The sequence below is a fragment of the Ptychodera flava genome, chromosome 22 (assembly GCF_041260155.1).
Source record: "Ptychodera flava strain L36383 chromosome 22, AS_Pfla_20210202, whole genome shotgun sequence".
Lineage (NCBI taxonomy): Eukaryota > Metazoa > Hemichordata > Enteropneusta > Ptychoderidae > Ptychodera > Ptychodera flava.
The window spans coordinates 28,674,021-28,700,259 of NC_091949.1; the positions used below are offsets into that span (position 1 = coordinate 28,674,021).

The 26,239-nt window shown below is 36.7% G+C and overlaps 1 protein-coding gene across 1 annotated transcript in view; it reads right to left on the reverse strand.

The window, feature by feature from the left end:
• The window catches only part of LOC139123122 (uncharacterized), a 112,465-nt gene that overhangs the window by 79,388 nt on the left and 6,838 nt on the right, over positions 1-26,239 (reverse strand). Inside the window, exons 2-3 of the mRNA XM_070689135.1 lie at positions 23,899-24,720; positions 16,542-21,043 (exon numbers count right to left, since the gene is read on the reverse strand). Coding sequence (XP_070545236.1) covers positions 20,588-21,043; positions 23,899-24,531 — 1,089 coding nt within the window. The 5' untranslated portion in view covers positions 24,532-24,720 and the 3' untranslated portion in view covers positions 16,542-20,587. The remainder of the gene's footprint in view (positions 1-16,541; positions 21,044-23,898; positions 24,721-26,239) is intronic.

A 26,239-nucleotide genomic window follows, 5' to 3' on the forward strand; every position in this document is an offset into this window, starting at 1 on the left:
AACATTAGAACAATTGGATGACATTAAAATGTTATTAAATTTTCATTGAATTACCAATCAAACCTTGGAATCGTAAAAAAGGGAACCAAAAAATTTTCACGTCCCCCCTGCAGGCAGAGCAAAACTTTCAAGTCCCCCCTCTACTACCCCCAATTTCCGAATCCCCCTGAATTCCTCCAGCCCCCCCCCCCAGTGTTTTTTTGTGAACGCAGCCTAAGTCAACAAATCAAGCTTAAACAATAAATAAAGCAATGAAGGTACAACCAGCAATAGAGGCACAATCGTCGAGTTCCTCAACCATGTGTTTGCGAAGTGTACACTTTACAATTCGTAAAGGCAAAGTGTGATAACGTTTATGACTAAAATTAATGGGGAAAGACTCTCAACACATCAAAACTGGCGCCTATTTGACTCATAAACACATATTTCAAAATAGGATCGAAGTGTTTAGCCAGTCGGATAAAACAGGGGATTGTCAACACAGCGCCTTTGTGGAAGTTAGAGACACACGTATGTCAGACTGATTGTGGTTTCAATCGAGTATACTTTAACATGAGCATAGTTGTTCACCAGGGAGACAGTAAGTCATCTTAACTCTTCATTCGTAGTCATGCAAGATAGACATTGTACATGTAGATATAAAATTTGACTCATCAGAGTGAAAATATGCAGCATTAGCCAACGATAAGATACGTTTGTCACAGATGACACTTCATGCCATTCCTGTTTTGACATGTTAAAAGGAGTTGCACTCCCTGTCCGGCCTGAAGGCAAATTAAGAAAAAGGTGAAGCCTTTAGCTCGGCAAAAGGCAAAAAGGACGAAAAAACTGAAATTGAACACAATGATGGTCAATTAAGATGGTAGGAATCTACAATTCTACAATTAACAGTTTAGTGCTAGGCTTAATTTTTGCCAATCAATTAAGCAAATCGAAAACACCTTGGATATGTGGCGATGCAGCTCGTCCAAGTGGGACAGTCAGTGATTTTAAAACGTTAGGTACACCCATGCAGGTAAATTATTGTCTTGGGGATGACATCGACAACGCCTGAAATTTTACATAGAATATACCATCTTGTTTTAAAATTTCTGAGATAGAATTACAGAAAGGTAATGACGAGAAGAATTTCGGAAGGAGGCATAAAGGCTCCAGATGTAAAAAAAACATGTATAATTAAATGTGTATTAACTTTACTGAGATGACGATGTAAAGGAGGTGAAGCGTACTTGGAAACTCTTCCTAAAACTATCGACTAAAACGGGGGCGAATTAAAGTACTTAGAAAATATTTACTTACTTGTAACTTTAATGTGAAAAACTCTACACATGGAATTACCTCCCTTTTACACAGAGTTACTGGAATCAATCTCTGACAGTCTGTACGAGGACTTAAAAACGAATCTCCCAAGCCAGACCCTCATCGATGGCAAATCGATGTCTACTTCTATGTTACGTTACAAAGGCTCCCACTATGTTGCCAGCCTTCTCAACGAAAATGATTATCTGTCCTGAGATGACCTTATGGCCCAAAATTTCCAAGCAAATAAAGTGCTTCACCCAACTGTGCGGCAAGATCAAGGGTCTCTCATCGAAACGGTCGGAAGCAAAACATTATGAAATATTATGAAGTAAATCATTTATACTTTGGTCGTAATTTTATGAGACTTGGTAAACTCAACAGAAAAGGTATTAGGGTGTCCCTCCAAGGTATTAGGGTTGCCCTCCAAGGTATCAAAGGTATAAGGGTGTCCCTCCAAGGTATTAGGGTGTCCCTCCAAGGTATTAGGGTGTCCCTCCAAGGTATTAGGGTGTCCCTCCAAGGTATTAAAGGTATTAGGGTGGCCCTCCAAGGTCAAGAAGACCGTATACCACTGAGCGAAAAGTATTACCTGGGAGTATATAATAATTGCCTTTCAAAGTGATAATAGATACAAGAACTCATGAATTTAATTCAAACTCCGTAACCACATCTTGTGTACGACCTTTGATCTCTACAGAAGTGTATGGACTGTGAAATCCTCGGCCTTTTCTCTAATAGAAATGGCGAAACATTAAACCAACCATTTCATTCGTGTAAATTCTGTTTACAAAAAGTTAAACACGATTACCATCTAAAGAAAGAAAATTGCTCACAGGAAAAAGACAAGAGACACATAGCTGTAAACTTATTGAAATACTACACACGATAAATGACAATGAGGAGTCTACTGTTACACCTTTCTGACAAGTGGTGAAACTCTTCTCTACTATCACCGATAAAGCATCTTCAAAATATACAAAAAGACGGTATCATGTAAATTGATCCTGTGTACGCACCTGATACATCGATAAAAAATTGGCACTCTGCCACGTTACCGATAAATCAGATGCCGTGTACAACACAGACGTGTTGCCAATTGGGAAGGTGTGACCGGGAGAATAGTTAGATTCTACGATCACGTTTCCGCCCGAGTTGTCTGTTGATATTGGTACAACCCACGTCGCATTACCGGTGTCTTGTCCAGGATCCGTGTGGATTTGTATAGTGTGCGGACAGTATGGGTATTTTGGGGCTTGTGAATCTGAAATATTGAAAAAAACATCTTCTAGGAATCTTGGCGTATAATTCCATATCGTTCCACTATTATTCGACTTGCAGCAATAACCTTGATAAAATAAGTAAAGGAGAAATGATATTTCATTATAGATGGGCGATATGTATATCGTGTTCTGTAGATATTTTTCAATTGCGTTCTTGGTAAAAACAATGTGTCATACAATCAAAAAATCACAGATTCTAGACAAAGACTACAATAGAATGTTAGGTGTCGAACCTATGACGACGAAAACACCTTATTGAAAACTTACGGTACTTCCCGATTTGCCATCACTAAAACCCGCGGGAAAATTCTGCGGCTAATCACTAGGATCTAAACTCACGTTTAGACAGACGACTTTGTATGCATAGATACCGTATGTAGTATTTGTGTAGCAGGAATTGGCTGTCAATTACTGTAAACTGTACTACTTTGAAAGTAACCCAGCCTTTCTCTAAAATTTAGTACGATAACCTACCTTTTACAGTCACATTAAAGTAACACTTTGCGACGTTTCCATAACTATCAGTTGCGGTGTATACGACTTCAAATGTACCAAGAGAAAACGATTCACCGGGGTCAAAGTTCGATGTTACCTCCACAACATCACCGGAGTTGTCAGAGGCTTCAGGTGCAACCCACGTGACGTCAGCACTTTCAAAACCAATATCGTTTTCCACCATTATGCTTTGAGGGCAACCATTGAAATTTGGTTCTTCAGTATCTAAAATGGAAAATAGTTGAGAAAATATTACACATCCTAACATGTTTCAGGATTTCATATATCCTCTATAATTTAATACAGGGACAACATTTTCAACTGATTCTCGTAGTCGTATTTTAAGCAAATTTTCTCCTTGCATTCTTATTAAATTTATTAAATGCTTGAAGTCTGTAGTAACGCTGATGTGTACGTTCATGCAACTTGCAATATACCGAAACTCTGATATTCTGAACAAACGTTGCCAAATGAAAATCTAGAAGGAACAAGAAAGTCGGTAGGTACTACGGTAGATATGGACTTCTTTAGAGCCTAATGTAAACTTAGAGGTATTCGGTCACCTGTTTTTTAATAGCCAATCACAGATTTTACGCGGGTGGCCGCTTTTTAAAAAGGGCGCCCCCCCCCCCCACGACCAGCCATGGCATATTTAGCAGCGTCGTCTGCATGTCCTTTGACGTATCAAATATGGAGGCCCGACAGCTACAGGTGTTGCGGGACAGCACGCTAAGCCCCACGCCTTTTCCATATATGGAATATGCAAATTTACGGTGACCGTGTACCTTTAACATGGTAAGGTAAGAAGAGAGATTTTACTTGTAAAATTTCGATTATCTCTGAAAGCAATGCCAGCAAAATTCAGAGTTAATAATCAAGACTCATTATACGGCTCCCACGCTTAATGACATACATACCGTTCACTTGGACGAGAAAACTACAGTTTGCAACATTTTCTGAGGCATCAGTGAAGATGTAAGTAATGGTATGCTGTCCAATATTGAAATAGTCGCCGGATAAATGACTTGCTTCCACTTCGATTTCACTTTCAGAATTATCAGCAACTATGGGCTCCGTCCAATTCACTTGGCTGAAATTTCGACCATTTTCCGCATTGGTCAATATATTTTCGGGCAACGTTCGATAATGGGCGCTTCGCTGTCTGCAAAGTAAAGGTCAGGATGTTTCAATTTTAATCTGCAATTTCTGAGCTCGTTCTCGTCAAAATTTCGGTTACAATGATGGACTCGACCTCTGTATGTAAACAGTAGAAAGAGTGAAAGCCTTCATGTGATTTTGAGGCAAACATAAACAATTCAAAGTGGTATTGGATTGACTTAATATCACTCAGAATCCCTCACATGTATATTGCTAAGATTTACCTGTTACCTTGACGACGAAACTACAAGTGGCGGTGTTGAACGATGAATCGTATGCAACATATTTTACCCAATGAACACCAATGTCAAACTTCTCGCCGGGATCATGATTGTTTTCGAAAGTGATGCGTCCAGAATTGTCCTGAGGATGAGGCCTATTCCATTTGACTGTCGCAAAGTTAACTCTGGGAAGGGTTTCTCTGGTGACGTTTTCAGGACAGTTAATCCAATATGGAGGTTCAATATCTGGAAAAGTTACGTATGATAAACGTAGTTTTTTCATTCCGTAAATCATTCAAGGCTTAGACCTAAGGTGGTCGTCTCCTGTCTCAGATCAAGGTAAGCTATGAGAATATGTTGAAAACTCCCGGTGTCGCAAAGTATTGAAGATATCCCATGATGGATCATGATTTGTACCCTTGGAGATTCCTCAGTGAAGTGTGGCATGTCTTTAATATGTAAATTATTTTGTAGACTACTTTTATAAATTTTGAAAACGTACTTTTACAATCATGATTTCTCTCAATTCCAATTTAAAATGATTTAAAAAAGTACGTTCGATTAAGGGAGATTGCACTTTGTAAAATTTTCAAGCCAGAATAGTTTAGGGGGAAATGGAAACTTGCTTCCAAAAAATTGGCATTTGTAGTGGCTGCGCCGACCATTACTATGGGAATGCTTCACATAGGCTAATTGTTTACATGTAGAACTGAAAAGTTATTAGACTAGTACTCTTCAAGGGTACAAATCATAGATATTTTGGCTAATCTAGACTACTGTGATATCGCGTTCCACCTACTCAAATATTTTCGCGCAGTTGAGCAACAACAGACAAATAGAGACAATATTGCTTGTTTCTGTGTCTAACCATGAGTGTCATTTGTGATGTGTCGGACACAAGTTGCCGACGCAGCACAAAAGAAACGAATATGCCGATACAACGTAAGGAGCTCGGCATATTGGGTAATAACATATTTATGATATATTCATGCCCAGATTTTTACGAGTGATTGGAAAAACCTTAAATTTATTCCGCTTGCATAGATATGGGAATGTTTGTGTAAACTGGCTTCATTCATAAAAACTTTACGACGTTTTCGCAAAAATCAACACCATGCGCGACAAATCTTCCATTTCTCAGTGAACATCAAAAGGAAAGATATCGGGATTCAAAAATAGTCGCACGGGAAGTTTTTCATGGGCAATATGTTATCACAATTGTTACCGATCAAAACGTTTCCTCTTCTTTGGATCACTTCCGATTTCGATCGCGCTCGAGCATCCTACGGAGGAGGAGATAGGTCATTGTGTCTATTTTGTCTATTTTCACAGAGCTGTCATGTCAACAGGTATCGCGCGCGCGACATCGCTGTCAAGTCAGTAGTCTAGTCTAAATATTTCTGAAGCTTCGAAACATTGGAGTTTTATACAGTTAGGAGTCAGTTTTGGTTGTTTTTGTTGTAAGTGTTTAAAGCACGGCACAGGTGTTCGAAACGCTTCAGCACGATCAAGTTCACTACATGTTCGAAGGTAGACCGTGCTGTGCGAACGGGAGAATGTTTGCTGAAGCTTGTCTAAAAATTGCAAGAACTTTAACGAAATAACCAAGGGATAACATTACAAGATGCAACATATTATAGCTGTATTTAGCTACCCGAAATATCCATATTCCTCTAAGCCTGTAGAATTTCTATGTCGGCAACATCGCATCGTTTGCAGATGGTGGAGCCATTTTGTTTACTAAAACTTTGTTTACTATCAAATTGCAAGCATGGTTCGGGAACATCAAAAACTGATGACGTTTATCGTAATTATCACAACTGATGTTTACGGTAAACGTCAGCAGGAAGGAGTTATATGGACATGGGTAAATGATAAAATTTGTTGTCTGCTTAATTTTTGTTTAAGGTGAGACAAGGGGTCGACGACTTTCATAAAACCAAGTTCAATACATGTCATCATAGGCAGTAGAGAAAATGTCCATGGTTTCTTCTGGCATGATATGCCTACCACCAGAAGTCTAGTCTAAATATTTCTGAAGCTTCGAAACATTGGAGTTTTATACAGTTAGGAGTCAGTTTAGTGTTTGTGTTTTAAGTGTTTAAAGCATGGCACAGGTGTTCGAAAGGCTTCAGCACGGTCAAATCTGATGATGGGTGAAGGTTGCAAATTCTCTGAAGAAACTTTCGTATGTCTCATCGCATGGCGAAGATGATTCACTAAAGTAACCAGGAAAGCATTACCATTTTCACAGCGTTCACCGACCATTCCTGGCTGACATGCGCAAAAGTAGCCATTCACTAAATCTATGCAGACTCCTCCATTTTCACACGGGTCTGATAGGCACTCATTGACTTCTGGAAAGAATATAAATAGTAGAGTGTATGAATAATACTCTGTAAAAGGTTGTTTCCGCAAGAGACCGGCAAAACGTAACGAGATTTAGCCTTCGTTTTGAATCTGTGCCATTTCAGACATTATCTGCTACCACAGGAAAACGGTGTGTCGGGGAGGGGGGTAACCGAGATTGCACTCCAAATGGTTCTTCCCGAATTGCATTCGCGTACACTCATCCAATACTGTCCATGTGCTCAACCTTCTAATGATAATATCGATTTGCCAACTTCACTGGACAAGTATAACGCTGCCGCCCCCCCCCCCCCCGCTCTTGCCAGACGCGTTAAGACATCTCTGAATCAAGGCCCAAAGTGACGTCATCAACATTTGTCACTTTACAAATTCTACACTGATAAATCCAACATAAAAAGTCTTACCAATCTCACAATTTATTCCTTGCCATCCTTGAAGACAGATGCAATTATACAGGGCACCCTCCTTCACGCAAGTACCGTTATTTTGCAAGGATTACTTAAACATGCATTCGGTTCTGAAAAAGAATGTAAATATAATAATTTTGTTATTCATCTCGTTGCTTTAAAAAACTTGCTCTACGGGCAAATATGTGGCAATGAAAATACAGAGCACTTTCAACTGTGGTTTCACGCACTCAGCTAATGGCAGAATATGGGTCAGAATCGACCTTACATTTCGGCGATTTAACCTTCAAGAAAAATTTGTACCTATTTCATTTGCAGATTAGATTATTAATCGGAATACGGTAAAGACTCTAATTACTTTTGTTTCATGTGCCATTCAGTAGAGTTATTGTGTCGCGACTCTCTTTTTAGTAGAATTTCGAGACAATTTACTTATAAACTACAGTGAAATAAATCCTTTTCTGTCACTTAAGGCTGTTTTAAAAAGATTTCGAAGCTTTGTTTTCTCAGTATTTGTTAAAGTATGTACATAACGGTAGTTCCGTGTGATGATATGAACCGGGCAGTAGGTCCCCGCAAGGACGTAATCAATTATTCAATAGAGCTACTAGATCACTGAAATCCGCTGTCATCCTACAAAGACTGCATTTGAAAATGTCAACCTTACTGTCATCTATCTCCATTATCCATGGTCTCGTATACAACGCACTGAGCGTGCCAGACAGCCGGTCTATCTATTGCGTTGTTAAAAGTATAGAGAGGATTTGCATGGTACCCCAGAATGAAAGTACAAAATGACTGGTTTTGCCTTGCAATGAGGTAAATAATTCTAGGTTTGATGCCAATAGCGATTTTTCATGGCATAAGGTAGAAGACTGCCCAGGGGCTATGCAAAATTAGTGATTGCATAGGATTGCAGACATGTAGAAATGTTAGAAAATAAACCAGGAATATTGTCAATTTCATAAAACTTGCACAAAGGATCCACTGAATGGTGCTTTATTGAAAAATATGCAACAAATACCATGTTACTGTGCTTGTGAAGTGAATCATAATTGTATGTTTTCTTTGCAAAATCACTGATGAAAAAGAGCTAACTCAGCATTTTCACAATGTTTTATTACATTAAATAAGGTTGCATTTTTGTCATTGGATGAGTAACGTCATACTACATGTAGACAATACTTAAGAATCACCCGCGTAATGAAATAACAATATTTGTATCCACCATGGCTATTGTCGTCTTTGAACAGGTCAAATTTGCAATTAAGTCATGTGAGAGCTCAAATCATGGGTAATGGATAATTGAATGTAAATTATCTCAAAAAGTAGATTGGAAACAGCCAATTTACAAGCTGCAGCATATCAGTATGTGATTTCTAGAAAATGACAATATTCGTGGTATTGGTAGTACCTGCCACAGTTAAACATTTGTCAAGTTTTTCAATTCATTTCCACCTAAAGGAGAGTACTTCTAAAAAAAGTGAGACAACTTGTCTAGTCAGTGAACACACCCTGCTTTGGATACCATTAGTATATTATTTCTTCCTCTGAGTACTTGCTACTAGTTTATAATGTTAAAAACAACTTCGCAACATTTACAACCAAAGTGTTTGATATTGTAGACCACTCATATAACAACATCTTGGACAAGGTAATCATCAAAATAATCAAGAAAAGGGCTATAAAATGGATCATTTATAGTTGACATAATGAAAGAAGTATTCATGCTTAATAATTAACTTTTCTTCAGAAATTTACAACTTGATTTGTTCATTACTAGCCTTTCCAAAAGGTGCCAATATTATATATATATATATATATATATATATATATATATATATATATATATATATATATATATATATATATATATATATATATATATATATATATATATATATACGAAAATGGATTGCTTGTCAATGCAGGCAAAGTATAGTGCTCAATGTATTTCTGCAGGGCGGTAATACTGAGAATCTAGGAACTTGTAGTTGTCACTCTACAGGCTGTTTCATGCGCTAAGCATGATGATTGCTTAGCGCATGAAACAGCCTGTAGAGTGACAACTACAAGTTCCTAGATTCTCAGCATATATATATATATATATATATATATATATAATATATATATATATATATATATATATATATATATATATATATATATATATATATATATATATATATATATATATATATATATATATATACATGGTTTTTAGGCCACCGACCCTTCTTTATACAATTCATGAAAATAAATAGTGATAACATACAACATTTGGGAAAGAAAGAATACTTGCAGGCTATTTACAGTACATCTCAAATACACAAAAGGGACATTCATTGCATATTTTGTAACAAATTCTCTCCTTTTTAAAAGCTATTAAAACAGGAATTTTGACAGACTTAACAGAGTATCACGATTTTGTGAAACGCATGAGTAATGTAAATTTTGCTATTGTCGGTGAATCATAATAAAACGACGGTAAAAATGTCTTTCTCATTTCACTATATACAGGGCAAACAAGCTTTTTATGGCCACTTAATTGTAACTCTGAAACGTTTTGTTATATCATTCATGAAATGACCACTGTATTGTCCTACGAAGTGTGATAAATGTCAGACTGTATATGTCTTAGTATGTAAGCATGCATGTATATATTGGGGGGCATGGAAAAACCCAGAAAATACGAGGGGGCATGGAAAAAAACAGGAAATATGAGGGGGGCATGGGAAAACGTCACCAGGAAAATAAAAAATCCTCCAGCGCCCCCTCCCCCAAAGTAAATTCTGAACACTCCCTTTACACTATGAGAATGGCGTCCTCAGTAAAGGTTCTGTGCAGGCCAACGGTAGACATTCAAGGTTCTCGTTGTATATGCCTACACGTGAATTTTATTACTGCTTTTAAAAGACTAACCTAATTCTTAAAAGGCATTAATCACACAGAGTCAAACCAATATACCGTCAATTCTTGGGGCGGACGGCTGATTGTACCGTAGATTACCAGTTTTTGTCGCAAAAAAGTAACTTTGTATGGCAGACTGTCGTTTTCAGGAAGGTAAAATTTGGTGAATGTAAACTTTCAGAACTACCTACCTTCGTGCTCATTTTCCAATGCACCTGAACTAGTGGAGATATATTCTACCTTACATAAAGGTTCCGCCAACGATTAGGTCACGTGACTAATGGTAGAGCGTCCTATCGGTCCACAAAGCTAAAATCACCTGACCTACACTGCTACTGATAACAATAATTTGCAAAATTTGCTAAATAAGATAGAGAATTCTCTTACCAATATTACAGTTTGTTCCCGTCCAACCATCAGCACAGAGACAGAGATAACCTTTAATGGTGCCGATGCACGTTGCTCCATTTTTACATGGATTATAGGAACAGTGAGAAATTGCTAGAAAAAAATGTATCATTAGGATTACCTTCTTCTCAATAATAAATTTATATTTTAAATTTTAATTGCAACAAGTATTGTCCTATCGTAGTGCAATTAATTAGTAAAAACAAGCAGAACCAAATAATTTAAGTTTGATTTTGCAGGTGTTGACCAAAATATTCGCAAAATTTGTCTTAAGATAATGTATTTTGCATATCAGAACCCTAAAGTCTCCTTGTCTTGTTTGTTTTATGGCAGGGGGCTTATTATTTCAGAGTTGATCGTCATCTATCGCGTTTGACAAGTTTGATAGTTATTCGCTCAAGTCAGTCGGGACATTTCAAGAGTGTGTATCGGGTAACCTTGCCTATTCTTGTTCATATCCAGATTTTCGACTTTTTCTATGCGGAAAATCAAGTGAGATTTGGCGAAAAGTGTAGATATCAAATATGATTTCAATTATGTAAATCAAACATGATTTCAATGATGCCAAGCAACCAAACGCTGTTACTTCCACTTGCTCTAACGCGAACGTTTACGCGTGAAGAATGCAATTACAATCCTACGACTGTTACGTTAAATCGATCACGTGACTTGCAAGGAAAGATATTTGTGAGGACAATTATTCAAATTCAAACTTTGTGTGGAAAATCGAATTTTGGTTCAAACGTGCTGTACCCATAAAATGACTCTAATTCGATGTGCCCAACATTCTTTTCTGATGACATTGTTATAATTGCATGCAACGTTTCAATACGCCAAAGGGTTTTTTTTTGCCACTGAGCAACATCAGTCCGTTAAAAATTGGCCGATCGTTTAACCAGTTTTAGTTTGCGTAACGGGTTACGCAATTGATCACTTACGATTTCAAAGGACTGAAGTCGCTCAACGGCAAAAAGCAACCAGGGCGACTATGTAATGCTGGTTGCGGTTGTCGTCTTCAATGACGATTGCATTCTCAGTTGCACTCATTTCATTCATGCAGTTATCACTATCACTATACCCGATGCTCTGTGGCTCGTACAAATCTTCTACTCACATTCCTGGCCGCTGGGAATGCGGGATCGACGGTGTGGGAAAAATCGATCCCACACTCTCAGAAATCGTCCCACACTCTGCAGTAAACATTACACGAGCTCTGATTGGATGATAAAACAGTCTTTTTCGTTCCACGCGCAAAATGTTATCCAATGGCACAACAAGTAACACACGGACCGGAACTACAAAGTAAGCGGGTCAAAGTACAGAGGCAGACGACAGAGTTGTCACGATTTTGGATAATGTTGTACGTGTCCAATGTGAATTTAACGCATTTTTGGTCATGTGAGAAAAAGAATCTCACACACCAAGGACCTGCGATCAGATTTCTCACACTCTTTGGGGATGTTTTGTCTCATACTCGCCTGCGGCTCGTGTGAGACAAAATATCCCCAACTCGTGTGAGAAATCTGATCCCAGGTCCTTGGGGTGTGAGATTCTATTATTCCCAGTTTCCATCAGTGACACCACATCTACTTATGCCAGAACTGGGTGTGCTCGGCAATTTCCGGAAATGTACCGATGACCGAACTCAAAACGTGGAACTTTTCCGTGTTTTCGTCAAAACAACAATATAAGTCTAAAAACTCCTAAAATAAGCTTCAGTTTGTGCATGTTTGTTTTATATATATCAATTTAAGTGACAACCAGAACAAGAGTATGGGCCTCAAGTTAAACGAAAAAAAACCTCAAAAAGTGAATTGGAAATGCAAACTGTACTTGATTATGTTAATAGCTGGTGCTCAAAATGGCGATTTTCAATAAACCGTAATAAATCTAAAATGTGTTTTGTTTAATGAGTTTTACGGTTTTTCCACGTGTACAGAGGTTCACACCAACTCATGGTGTTACCTGTGACCCTGGGCAGAAAACTTGTAAAATCGAAGGCACATCAATATTATTTAGAATAAATTTTATGTAGAAGAGCAGAGACTTACCAAGAGAATATTTTATGAGATTTTGCTTTAAATAACTGGTCGACTGAGATGTGTTACATTTTTGATGATCAAATCTTACCATGAAGACTACCATGTATCGATATATCCATGGTAAATTGAAAGTTATTGTCCCCTTAAGAGTCTGAGTGGTTGGAAAATGTCAGACAAAAAACAAAATAACGTACTCGTATTATGATTAAAACAGAATATAAAGTTTCACGTGGGCAACGTTGACTGTTTGCACAGCTTCGCTCCGATGAGTTGCCTCGAATTGAAGAGGGCAGACATCGACATGAAGATACTAATAGAAGCATTGTGAATTTTTTCAGAGTGGATCTGTTGGAGATAAGATTCATTTTCTTTTGCGTTGTGACTTAACGCAGAAACCAGATAAATACATCTGGACAACGAAACAAGTTCAACGAGATCACGTGACTTCGAAAACGGTCTTCGGGGCAGCTGTATATGATTGGTTGACATGTTATCAACTATTGAGATACGGTGACGTGATAATCGAAAACGTTGATCTGATATTAATATGTTTCACTTGTAAAATCAATTCAAGCCGTAACAGTACAATTTTATGTCCGACCAGTTCTGTGTTGTTTCATCATGAACTTCAACAGTGAAATCAAAGAAGTACTTTCGTGAGATTCTGAATATGAGACAAGATTTTATATCGCTTGGAAAATTTTTTTGCATTTTCTTTCGTCAGAGTAAAAGTAAAATAGTAAATAAAATCCGACCTACAGACCCTATTTCTGATGGGGATGTTATAGAAAACACTGATTTTAAATTTCGCTGTATCCAATTAGATCTGTCGTTACTTAAGGTCTAGCCAATCGCATCAGTTGTCGCAGGAATTCAATCAGAATAATTTTTCTTACCTGCTCGAGGACCACAATCATAACAATCTGTTCCAAGTTCACAGAGTTTGAAATCTGATCCCACACCTCCATCATCGCATTCGTTGTCGATAGCGAATGAACAAGTATTGTTACAAATTACTCGAGCTGAAAGAAATGAAAGAGTTTTAAAATATCGTCCAAAATTTCTACAAATGTCATGACAAAATGCATTTCGAGAAAGTCTTTCGAAATATTTACCAACTCGTCAAAGATGAAATAGGATATGATTTCTGATTGTATTGACAGGCTCTTGTGCAATGTAACTGTCGTGATAGCAATCTTTGAAAACACTCAGTTCGATCTAGTGTTTAATATTAATTATTTCACAGCGATAAGGAAAGATACATCAGACATGTCTATTATTACCGATAAAATGGCTTACAAAGGACTGTTTTTGATGGGCAAAAAACGCTAAGCACACTTTGTTTAGTTTTGATTTGGCCGCGTCTGGGATATGAAAACTGTGGGCTATGATTGGCTTTCACTTTCTACTTTTAAATCAATGGTCAACAGCAGTCAATTGACTAAGCCAATTCCTCCATCCTGGACTCGTGTCTTGTCATTTAAAAACAGTTTAACATATAAAATAGACTTAAGGACTTGAGTAGTTTAATTATTATAATATTTGGTACAGCTTTTTGTGGGTTTAGAATTTAAGAAAAACGTTCCAATTCCTTCGTAATTCGTTTGATCAACAGTCGTTGATAAAGTACAGCAACCTATTAAATTGTAAAAAACTTCAATAACTTGATAAATTTGTCAAAGTTTACCTATTAGAGTTTCAAGATTGATGTCTATTGCAGACGACTTGGCATCGCTTATAGATATTTCTGACTTGTTCATACTGCCCCTGCTGTATTTGCATGTATTTTTTTTTCATTTATTGTATTAAGGGCCGGCGATGTACATATATGTAGTCGGTTGGCAAAAAACGTTAATGTCGCACCTGCCCTAACACCACAGTCACTGCAATCCGCACCGTACCCACAATTCTCTGGTACTTCATTACCAACGAGACCATTGACGCCGCCATCTTGGCAAGTTCCATCGTTGGCAGAAGAGCATGCATCGGAACATATCGGCACACCTTTAAAAATTTAAGCAATTGAATGTTTTGAGAAAGGGCTGGTGTTTTGTTTTTAATTCTCATTTTTAGGGAGAAAATAGTGAAAACGTAAATAGGCAATCCTGACGAGTTTAAGTGTAAAAAGGGCACGATTTGTGTGAATTACATTCACTTAAATTTTTGTGAACTCATTCAATGATAATGATATGACTTGGGTAACTGGTTTACGTACTTCCTATTATACAGCATACCAATTCAATATATTTGCATAATCACTGGCATGCTATTCATGTTTTCTTGCATTGTAACAACACAACACTGGAATGTATGAAATGTGAAAATATTTTGATCCTTTCAAACTTAAAGAGCATATGAAAGGGATCTCACACAGGATTACACTCATAACAGTTCTGAGTGCAATAAAAAGATCAGTTAGCACAATACCTGATAAATAACAAAACGAGAGAAATACTAAAACTACACAGTTATAGCTCAAGAATATTTTGCACTCCTCTGTCGCCTGTGTACACAAACTAATTCCTTGTTTTATGACTTCTGTCATATATATATATATATATATATATATATATATATATATATATATATATTATTGTAACCAGCTTCAGAGTGTGATCAATTTCCTGATTATTACTTGAAAAACAAGACAGTTGAAGGTTAAACATTGATTCCATTGTGTTATATCAAATCGCTGACGTGAGCCATGATATCTATCTATCAAAGAACTGTTTGTAAAAATTCAAACACACCACGTAAAGTTATATTTAAGGGACATAAGCTGTAACTTATGGTAAGATTTTTAAGTATTCTGCTTCTGTATATCAACTACCATATCTGACCCTAATCCGTTTGTCATGCTGAAATTTCGAGTATTCTTTTTGTCAATACAGCTTGTAAGTGTGTAGTGATCACTGTGTATTGTTTACAAATGAATTCTAGTCCGGACTTGAATACAATTTTCAACAATAACAAAGCATTAAATTACAGTTTACAGATTGAATGCAGAAAGTGTAGGGAAACCACAAAAAAAAGTTTTGAAAAAATAGCCGAAAGATACAGCTTATGGAGCTTTTATCAAGTAAGCACATAAATTTGTAGCTGTGGTAATGCAGCTATCTGTTGGTGGGTTAGCTTGCATCACTACAGTCGCTATGCGGGCCATCAAAAGGTCAACCCCGCCACAGATATCCGTGGTAGGGTTGACCTTTTGATGACCCGCATAGCGATGCATGCTACCCCACAAAAAGATAGCTGCGTTTCCACAGCTAATTTGTAAAATCTACTAGATATGTAATAAGGAAACCTGGATATATTCTATGCATCGTGTTATTATCGAGGAAAAATTCCAACGTGCGCAATGGAAAATGTACAAATTGTGATCATACTCATGCAAAAATACATAAACAAATTCTACAGCTGCAGTTTGCAAATAAATCTAAATGGTCATATTTTAAATGTACTTTCAAATGCCTGTAAATAAGCTGAACATGTCCACTGTATTGACTAAGATGCTAATTTTCTTGAAAGCCCTAACCCTACATTTTAATGAATGATAACTGTAGTCTGTTGATTTGCAGAGAGCCAAGAACATATTTCAGTGATGATGGGTAGGGTACACGAAAACAACAAAATTTGCCATTGGCAGGGGTTATATTCTCAAAGGATGTTGAGGTGACAGGTTGTATTTTCGGTAGCACTGTCGATATGTCTGGTACACGCACGTTAATTTGTGGCAGTCTCACCAGTCCTATAGAAGCTACATGTACTTTACATATATACATGTTAGTGCATACATTAATCATCAAAAATGAATTCAAATTCAATGATATGTAAAGAATTATCACATAAAGGTGAACAAATGTCAGGTAAATACACTGATATTGCTAATACCGGTATGTATCAACATCAAGCTCAAGCATGGTGTACTTCTGACTGGAGTCATTTTACCATGGAAAAAGTGAAGAAAACAGGGATATTGGAATTTTGAACAAACTTAATTATTGCAACTGATTTCTTCTTAAATTATGAAAAATTTCCAAAATTTGCTGAATATAAACAGATGATCTCATTTATGACTTCCAGACAAAATGGATTTTTTCCTATTCTGGTTACCAACAGTGTATTCAGCTGCTATCCTCCTGTATAGGCACCGCCTTTGAGATTTCATATCAAAAGCTTGCATGAAGTCCAAACTTCATGCAACAATGTCCATTCATGATGAGGATATATTCTTTAATTTTTGAACTTGATGTTTTTAGTATGGCCATCAAATCTTTTTCTGAATGTTCAATCTTATCTGGCAGCAAGCAGAGATGAGGTTGCACAGTTGACCAGTATTTCAAAATGTTTCAAGAAGTCAAACACAAACTACTTTACCTTCAAACAAAATTAGTGACGATCAAAGCTCAAAAAAGTGCAACTTTGTCCTTTTTATTAACAGGGAAAATGACTGAAATGAAATGAAGTTTAGTCAACAACTAGGCTGCACTGATGAAATTTCTCTAAGTACAAGATCTACAGCAGGTTAAATTTAAAACTGCGACTTGGTTGTGGTATCTTGTATAATTATTCACTACTTCACAAAACCTATGGGTTCTACCATTTTTCAATAACTTTCCATATTTCCACAGTAACCGGAGTTTAAATACAGGCGACACGTTAGGATGCTAGACCTCTGACCTACAGATCTATCTGACATCACAATGAAATTTTGGTGCATTGAAGAAGTTGACGTGCCTTTAAAAAATCTATTCATCATACACTGAATAAGAGCAAGCTACATCTAAATAAATTTATCATTGCAAACTGAATTAATGGAAAAACAAGTCGCATAGTTGGCGATGTCTGTACACAAAGCAATAAACAGCACAGAGCCAACTACAGAGCTGACTAAAGTTCTGTGTAAAATTTTTTTGAAAATTAAATTTTATGAAAATTTTATTTCAGCCAACAGTGGTCTAATTCATGCCCTGTCGTGTGTCTTCCAGCAACAAAAATTTAACTTAAAATGGGTCTTTACCTGAATAAGGTGTATAATAGTAGGGTTATACACAAACTATGTCCTGTATGGATGTGGCCCAGTGAGTGATGTGTTGGACTCCGTCAGCCATTCAAGCAAAACATCACTCACTGAGCTCTTGTCCATACAAGGCAATATTTTGTGAATAATCCTCTAAAATAAGAATATAAGAAAATGAATAAAAGCTTGTCCCAATCTTTAGAGTACAAAATATACATAAATTCATCCATGCAAGCAAAGCATAAAAAGCAATACATTTTCAAAGGTGTATGATGATGAAATATTTACATCAAAATTATGTAAGAATCATCAGGCTTAATGGTGTTTTAAAGGTAAATTTTGATTTAGATTGTCGGAAATTTACATAAAATTCCGTAAGGAACTGAATACGAATCCATACAAAGAGATAAACTGAATCTAAAATTAACAATTTGCTAGCTACATTCAAGTAAAATATTACGGCCTCTGAGCCTGAGGCCCATCTTGCAACATGTAAGAATAAAGATCTTCAAAAAACATGCTCATATGTCATCTAGAGAAAGAATTTTTCGCTGTGCTAGGCAGACAGATCTGGTTGGGTATGAAGTCTATACCAGTGGAACGAACACAAGCTCTACACTGCCTACACTTGACACAGCACAGAAATATACAGCATCCACAAGCTAAAGTTTTAAGCAGCAATGTACATTTTCTTTTCTGTGATGCTTTTGTACCAGTATGAACTCATATCATCACAGTATTTCTGAATATTATCACTATGGATATGTCCTCATGAATATGCAAAATATGCAGTCTGAGGATATGGATGCAGGGATGAGCAAGATTAGATGTTGTCATTTGATTTCATCTTAGGAAACAGAATGTCATATATTAGAAAAAACTTGTATCAATAAAATTCAAGGGCCAGTAGCTGTAACTTTTGATGATTTTTTACACCGGTTTTGTGTTTCAAGTCAATTACAAGTTCTTGTTCTACTCCCCAAGGTATGTTGAAACACCAGCTATTTAGCTAGTCAACACAGCATCTACACATGGACAATGTACTATTATAATTTACATTTGAATTCTAGTCCAGACCAAAATTACACCTACTTGCCCTGTATATAAAAATTCGTATAATTGCATAATTTTTGTGCATTACTGAAACAAAATAAGACTATCTGATTGGGCTTTGGCTGTAGAGTAATCCCAGGAGTTACCAATGATATTAATCAAACATAAGATGAGATCAGTTGATGTTGGAAAAAAGATTGTCCTTGAAGAACACCTGAGAGTATCAGGTACATGGTGTGCAAACTTTGAAATGCATATCAAAGTTTGGCTGTCATGTTGAGGTATATTTTCACATCTTCTTTTGATGTCACTGTTCAATATTCAGCCTTGCTATAATGCAAGCAAATTGCAATATTAAGAAAGGTTTCCAGTAAGAGCATGAATAATACAAATTTCCATATATATTTAAAGCCCCACTAGTAGCATTATTTTTATGATTTTACTTTCAAACTTAAACAAGGATTGTGAGAATGTATTTATTTAGGTGTGTGTATACACTGATTATTAACTACCCACTGGGACTGTATGTGCAATTTTGAAGATAAAGATTACACTGTGATAAAATGTGTGCCCACACATTAAATTGCAGCCCATGCAGAACAAGCAAAATCCATCGATACGGTGCTTATCTGCACTGAAATCTTCACATAAACTGCACAGAGTAGACTGATGTAATGCATAGGGGTGAATGTTTTCAACTGTGACATTGTATGTTCTGTTTCCTTTGTAATATTACCAATTTTTGAAAATTTCAAGAAATCAAAGTAACAGTTAAAATTTGAATTTACTTTGTCAAATGTTTCACAATGGAATGGTTTCTTGATGCAGTAAAAGCCTATATCCCTTCAGAGAGTAGAATTAAGAGAAAGACAGGAGAGAATATAGGAAGATATTTTGAGCTCAACAAATTTCAAGAGTTACAGCTAGTGGGGCTTTAAAGTATCCAAATTTCATCTGTCTTGCATTATTGTTCTATTTGATATAATTCTAGAAACTCCCAAAGGATGGTCATTTGCCATGACACTGTACTATACCATGCACTCAATAATCTTCAAACACACCTACACTCCCTAGCTCAGATTACGAGTGTCAGCCAGGAATGTTAGTCTTGGTCAAAGTGCTTTGTCTTTGAGCGAAGTTATAAATGAAATTTGTTTTGGCATGTCTGAGTAATGGCCCCAGCCGAAAAAGGCTAAAGACTAAAAAGGCACGGCAACTTTAAAGTGACGATATTGCATTGTGGTGATGCCAATGAGAATAGAAAATGGCTCTACAACTACAGTTTTTTTTACAGAAAAAATTTAGGAAAATTCAGCCTCTTAAAATGTTGCTTCAAGGAATGAAAGTGAAGTGCTGAATTGCACAAAATAAAGAAGTTACTTTTCTAGAAGAGGGTAAAAATTGATATCATGAAAAGAACATTACCAACACCACCTGGCAATTGTATTTTATGTTTGTTAAGTTTTAACTCCCCTTTACCTTCACTGTCTAAAACATTAACCCTTTGAGTGCTGTAGTGTTCCCACCAACATTTTTGTGCAACATTTTACCAATTTTTATAAAGTTTTCTGTAATTATTTTGATAATTTTGAACCAAATAGACATTAAATTCATTGGCTACAGTTTTCTATCAAAATTTTGGCAAAAATCTGAAAAAAATTGACTGGGGTAAAGTTTTAAAGGTGACATAATTTGACTTGGGTGCTCAAAGGGTTAATTGAAATTGTGACATAAAATATCAAAATGGCTGAGAAATGTTATACTGTTTGAGACTAAACGAGAGAGATTAAGGTATGTCTAAACAGTAGACAGTAAAATCAGAATCGACATATATTTACACACAACTGAAAACTGCACTGACCGAGTAGAATTTCTTTTGAAGGGAAAGCAAAACATGTAAACAAACTCTACCTGTATCATTTCATAAAATCTTCTCTGGATCTAAAGATAGCGCGTCACCTGAACTCAGTGTGACAAGCTTTTCAGAGGATGCGTCCTTTGGCTTTGCCCGCTCATACATGACAGAAGAGGCAAGGATAATTAAAATGGCTGCCAAGTATGGCAGATTCAGTTGGAAACTCTTTGGGAAAAGCCAGGTGCATAGGAAAGCCATGAGTACGATAGTTGCCACGGAGGAATAAACCTTAACAATGCTGTCCATCTTCTTGACAATAGCTGGTAGAAGAAGACTGCCAATGCTGCACAATATCACAGTCGCGAAAATCAGTAGTATTCGGCCAACGCTGACGCGTCCATGGATGGCAAAAGGGTGACCCTTGGTGATGTAAAGTGACCACACAGTTGTCATGCCGACACTGAAGAGGTACATCTGTACCTGGTGCTGCATTGACGGTCCATTGTTCTTCTTGTACAGATACTGTAAGGAAAACAATAACGTAGGTAAGGAGTTCCTTGAAGACAGTCTGCTATTGTCACATAAGTTTAAACTTGTAACAAAATGTTTTTCATTGGTACTGTATGAGTAGGGAGTTGACTTGAACTTAATTTTTGCTCTGATTTGTCAGCACATTTCTTTTTCTTTTATTACACAAGTATATCAAACAGAAAACTGCACACTCATGGCAACAGTTTTCCTTCTCAAATGTGTTTTCCTCAACAACAAACCCTTAATTGAGAATACAGTGTGCCCTAAATTTCCCTTCAAATTGTGAATTGTGAAGAAAGAGAAACAAATTTGAAGTTGGGTAGTGTCTCCATACTTCTTCCACATCATGCCACTTCTTACCGTACATACGTGTACAATGTGTTGATGATACAAGTACTGAATTTTGACTTGACAAATATTTACATACATGTATCCTTTGTCAAAATGTCAAAGAAAACACCCTACATGTATATTTCTAGACAATTGACATTATTTAGAAAGCTAGTCACCAGCTAAAAACAACAATTTTTCAATTAACACCATCATGAAAATATGAGGTTTGTGGAGGCTTACATGGTATTTTCATCAGAGCAACTCCACTTGTCTTACAGCATCAATGAGCCACAAAGACTAGGATCAGCCCAAGAGAAACGCTGACAGGGAAAGTAAAATGAATTGACTCTTTCATTTTACTATTGATAATCATCATGTATTTTTTTTTCCGTTTTAGTTTATTGATTGCACCGTGGAGATGAAATGAAGCTCAATGGTTGCAGTGATTATGTACTTGTGATGAAATATGGCAAGGGGCATTTATCTACATGTAAATAGTGAACTTCCACATTTTATTCTATGGGAGACATACCAATGTACATGTTCACAACATTGTTACATGCTATGTACTGATTTTTTCTCCACTGCCAAATTACCCAGTTCCAGCCCGTAAAGATATGCTGAAGTTGTCTATGATGATTAAAATAGTCAGGGCAGTCATATTAACCTTTCTTGTGCGTAAAATATGTATGAATACCATGAACAGTACAAACATTGTGATCTTATCCAAGCTTGTCATTTTGAACTTTGAAAGGTCAGAGGTGACATGGAGCTAAAGTTACGCCTCCATGTTTTTTGATTGCAATCATGTCTGAACAGAAACTAACTTTACACGCATGTTGGATCAATTTGACGCTCGTAAAATTTGCCAGTGAATGAAGAAATTGACACTTCACACTTTTGAAGTTACATTTACAGGAGGGGGTTTTGAACCAAACGAATAAATTTTGTTTGTTGTACTGATAACACTGAGTCTCTTAAGCTAAAAAAAGATTGTTTCTCTTCCCTATGTACTTTAATCTACTTAGCTGCACCCACATTTCCTTGTTTACTTGAAATAAATACATATTTAATGATAGTGCAGTATGCAAAGTGGAAAATGTTGAAACAACAATACATATACATGTAAGATCACATGTACAGACTACTGTTCTGTACAGAATTATTTTAATCATCTTACTTAATGTCAGAACTACCACTACTCAGAAAACATTTTTGTTTTAATAGTCTCACTTTGATGTTTGATCCTGAGATATAAACAAAACAAAATACATTTGTAAAATATAATTAGATTCACCACATTGTTTTGGTTGGAATGGTAAATGAGCCAAGGATGTTAAATTGGGCAGGGACCTCCCTCGAAACAACATTGGCTAGAGAGACCATGCTATGCCAATCTGATCAAGCTATGCTAACCACATGAGGAGTATTATGGTGTAAAATAGTACGAGAAAGCTACCACAGTACATGCATATGTGTTCTGCATATTGTATGGAATTTTATGGCTTAGTACGGCAATCACAGTCAGCTCATTACAAAAACAGCTTTTGTAGATGGTACACATACATTGTTCTCCCCAGAGTAATTAAAGCATAGAAGCCTTTACTCTTTAATTTTCGCAAAACAATAGAAATTCATTAACATTACAATTATATTATTATGCAAATCAGCTGCTAGGCTATCAGAAATTAATTGTCAATCTATGATCAGCAGGGTTGAGGGTTGGAACACTTTCTCAGCATGATTCAAAGTGTTACAAAATGTAAATGAACTTCCTGATACACTGTACTGGTATTCACAAAAGACAATGTCTTAAGAGCCACGTTGTCCTTGGAAATACACCTACTAGGTAAAATGAGAACAAAGCTAGAATAAAAGGCATTTGTATTAGGAGTCAATATTGTACTGGCCATTATCAGGCTATGGCTACACATGTAGGCAACACTACAAACCTTTCGGCTTGTTTGAGTAATCATGTTATATCAGAATTTCATGTTACTGTATGTGAGGTGCATAAACTTTTATACATGTAGGTTGTCTTGTGCATAAGTTCAAATGACACATTGGCTGATATTGAATGGACCATGGTATGAACAAACCAACTTGAATAAATGAACACAGAAATAAATGCATGCCTGTTCATGAGTTCATATCATTACATTGTACATGTACTTCTTTAGCATAATGCATTTTCCTTAGGACACTGCAGTGGACTGAGTGCAACATTTCAGCCGGGAGTACATGTACCTCTTGTAGTGATCTCTAATTATTTTTAATCCAGCTATCATGTATTTTTACCCCTTCCTCATTATGATGGTATCATACACAGATTCTGTCTTGAATCTGTCATAAAGGAAGGACTCATGAATTTTCAGGAATACATAGACATACACATTACATTTTCACTTTCTAAATCATGGTGTTTTTTCATCTTTGAGGAATACGAAATGAGCGATTGCTTTCACACAAAGCCCTGTAAAGATCAGAGTGGGAATTAAAGTTTGAGAACTCACCTCTGTGTAGACTGATGCAGCACTTGACAAGGCTGAACTGACTAAGCTCAAAACAACTGCTCTGATTACAATACGCATGGTGGGTTCCTGAACTGAACGACCTGTGGATGACCCAGACAGAGCGGCCAAGGTGATTCCTAAAATCAGGATGAACATGGCTAGCCCTCTCATTGGTGTGGTCCCTTTCTTGAAGACGATGCGATAAATGACCACTGTCATAATCACTCGTGTTTGTATAAGGGTGTTCCACAAAGGTGGAGGTGTAACATTCATGGTGTAGAGAAACAGGTTATTTGTGACACCGTACATGAAAGCTGGAATCAAAAAGTTCCACGTGAACTTCAAAGACGTCAACTCCTTTTTAGGAGAAAAAAGGCAAACACAGATGCACAGTTTCACAAGTTCAATCAACGCTACGATGGTTGATGCATGTATGAGATGCCGGCCTCCATTGAACTGGCTGCTTCCAAATGCTGAGATCTGCTTTCCCAGCTCCATGGTGATAAATCCAGCACACAGCACAAAATTCCGTACTCTGTCCCCGGATTGCTCCTTATCAAGCTCACCACTGTCAGCTGGCTCATCTTGGATGATGACAGGGTGACCGTTTTCTTCTTTCTTGCTGGTCGACATCGTTATGATTTTCTGTCCTTGCTCATCAACTCATGAACATAACTACAGCCTCCATCAAGGAAAATGGGAAGCTGTACTTGCCCTGTGTTCAATCACTAATTCACTGTATCCGGGATGGCCGAGCTTTGCTAATCTTTGAACGTCTAGAGTATGTGTACTTCTAACAGATTTAATTTTGTATTGTTGTTTCTAAAATGAGAACAAACAGTGATAATTAGCTTCATTGTGAGTTAGCTCCATGTTTAGACATAACTTTGAAATGCTTCATTATTCTGTGATAAAGGCAATAATTGGCAGGTAGACAATCTTTCACTGTAGTGCAATTCAAAATTAATTACCAAAGGGTATATTTATTTGACAACGCCAAGCATAACAGTCTTACTTATTTAGTTCCTGCTTATTTAGTATTTCCAGACCAATTGCTGAAATTATTCTGCTTCTGTGTAATCCTTGGCAGAACTCCAAGTTCGAAAATTTTGACAAAATACTGGCTCAAAAGGTTGAAGTCATTCCATGGTTCCATAACACACACACCTTTGTTGTATCATGGTTGTATATACAATGTGAGAACATTATGGAAACATGAAACATCATCTGTATTGCCCCAGTCCACTGTACTGTATGGTATGTATGGGGTATGTAATACATGTATATGACCATACACTTCTTGTATCTATTTGAATTGAAAAGGAAACAATCTCCGCACTCAATCACAATGCAACTAGATCATCACTAAAATGAACAGGTACAGTGTATACATATACAGAATATACTTGAATATCATTTAGCTAAAGGACAATTAATTTGAATAAAAACAACCCAGAGGCACAAAAAAGAAAGTAATTTACATTCAACAATCAATGCATTCAACAATGTGTATCGTATTTGTAATTGTTTTCTCAACATTGACAAAACATGCAATGAATGGGCCTAATATACATCATTTGAAAACACCAATATTTGTAAGGCAGCCACTGTACATTCCAAGTAGTGTTTCGGTTCAGTTGACCATTGTGTGAACAAAACTACTTATAGCCGAATTAAAATACCTGAAATGAAATAAAATTAATTAGACTACCTGATACTGTACATTGTGACTACTGTGCAAACAATGTGGCAAACCAGAAATGTCATCTCTGAGAAAAATTGCTGAAGAATTGAAAACAGTCTTTTTACTCAAATGACGAATGGCTTAGTATCTGATTAGGGTTATGTAACTGTGATTCAGGGGCTTCATTGAATTATAATTTATTGCCGTCACTTTAGGACATCTAATTGTGTGTAAAACATGCTACAGGGCTGGATTTAATTTTTTTGACCGGATACGGAGACACACACTGTGCATACAAGGCTTTGCATCAAGTTGACCAATGTGCACACTTCCTACAATAAATTACCTACAAGCTGCTTGATCAGTGTATCAGTGCATGCAGCCTTTCTAAAGTAAAAACACTCTATCTGTGAGTAGTAAAGTCATACATCATCTGAACAACTGTTCTAGTTAAACCTGTTCCGATATGTCCAAACTACAATACCATTAAATGTCACCATAAAAATCACGCTCTGCAGGTACAACAAGTGCACACATGCACTTTTGGGAAGCAACTTCCCATATGACTGACTACAGTGGCCATTCTCTGAGGAATGAGAACAATCAAACATGTAAATTTCTTTTGTCATTTCAATATCCTTTCCAGGTGCAAGTATT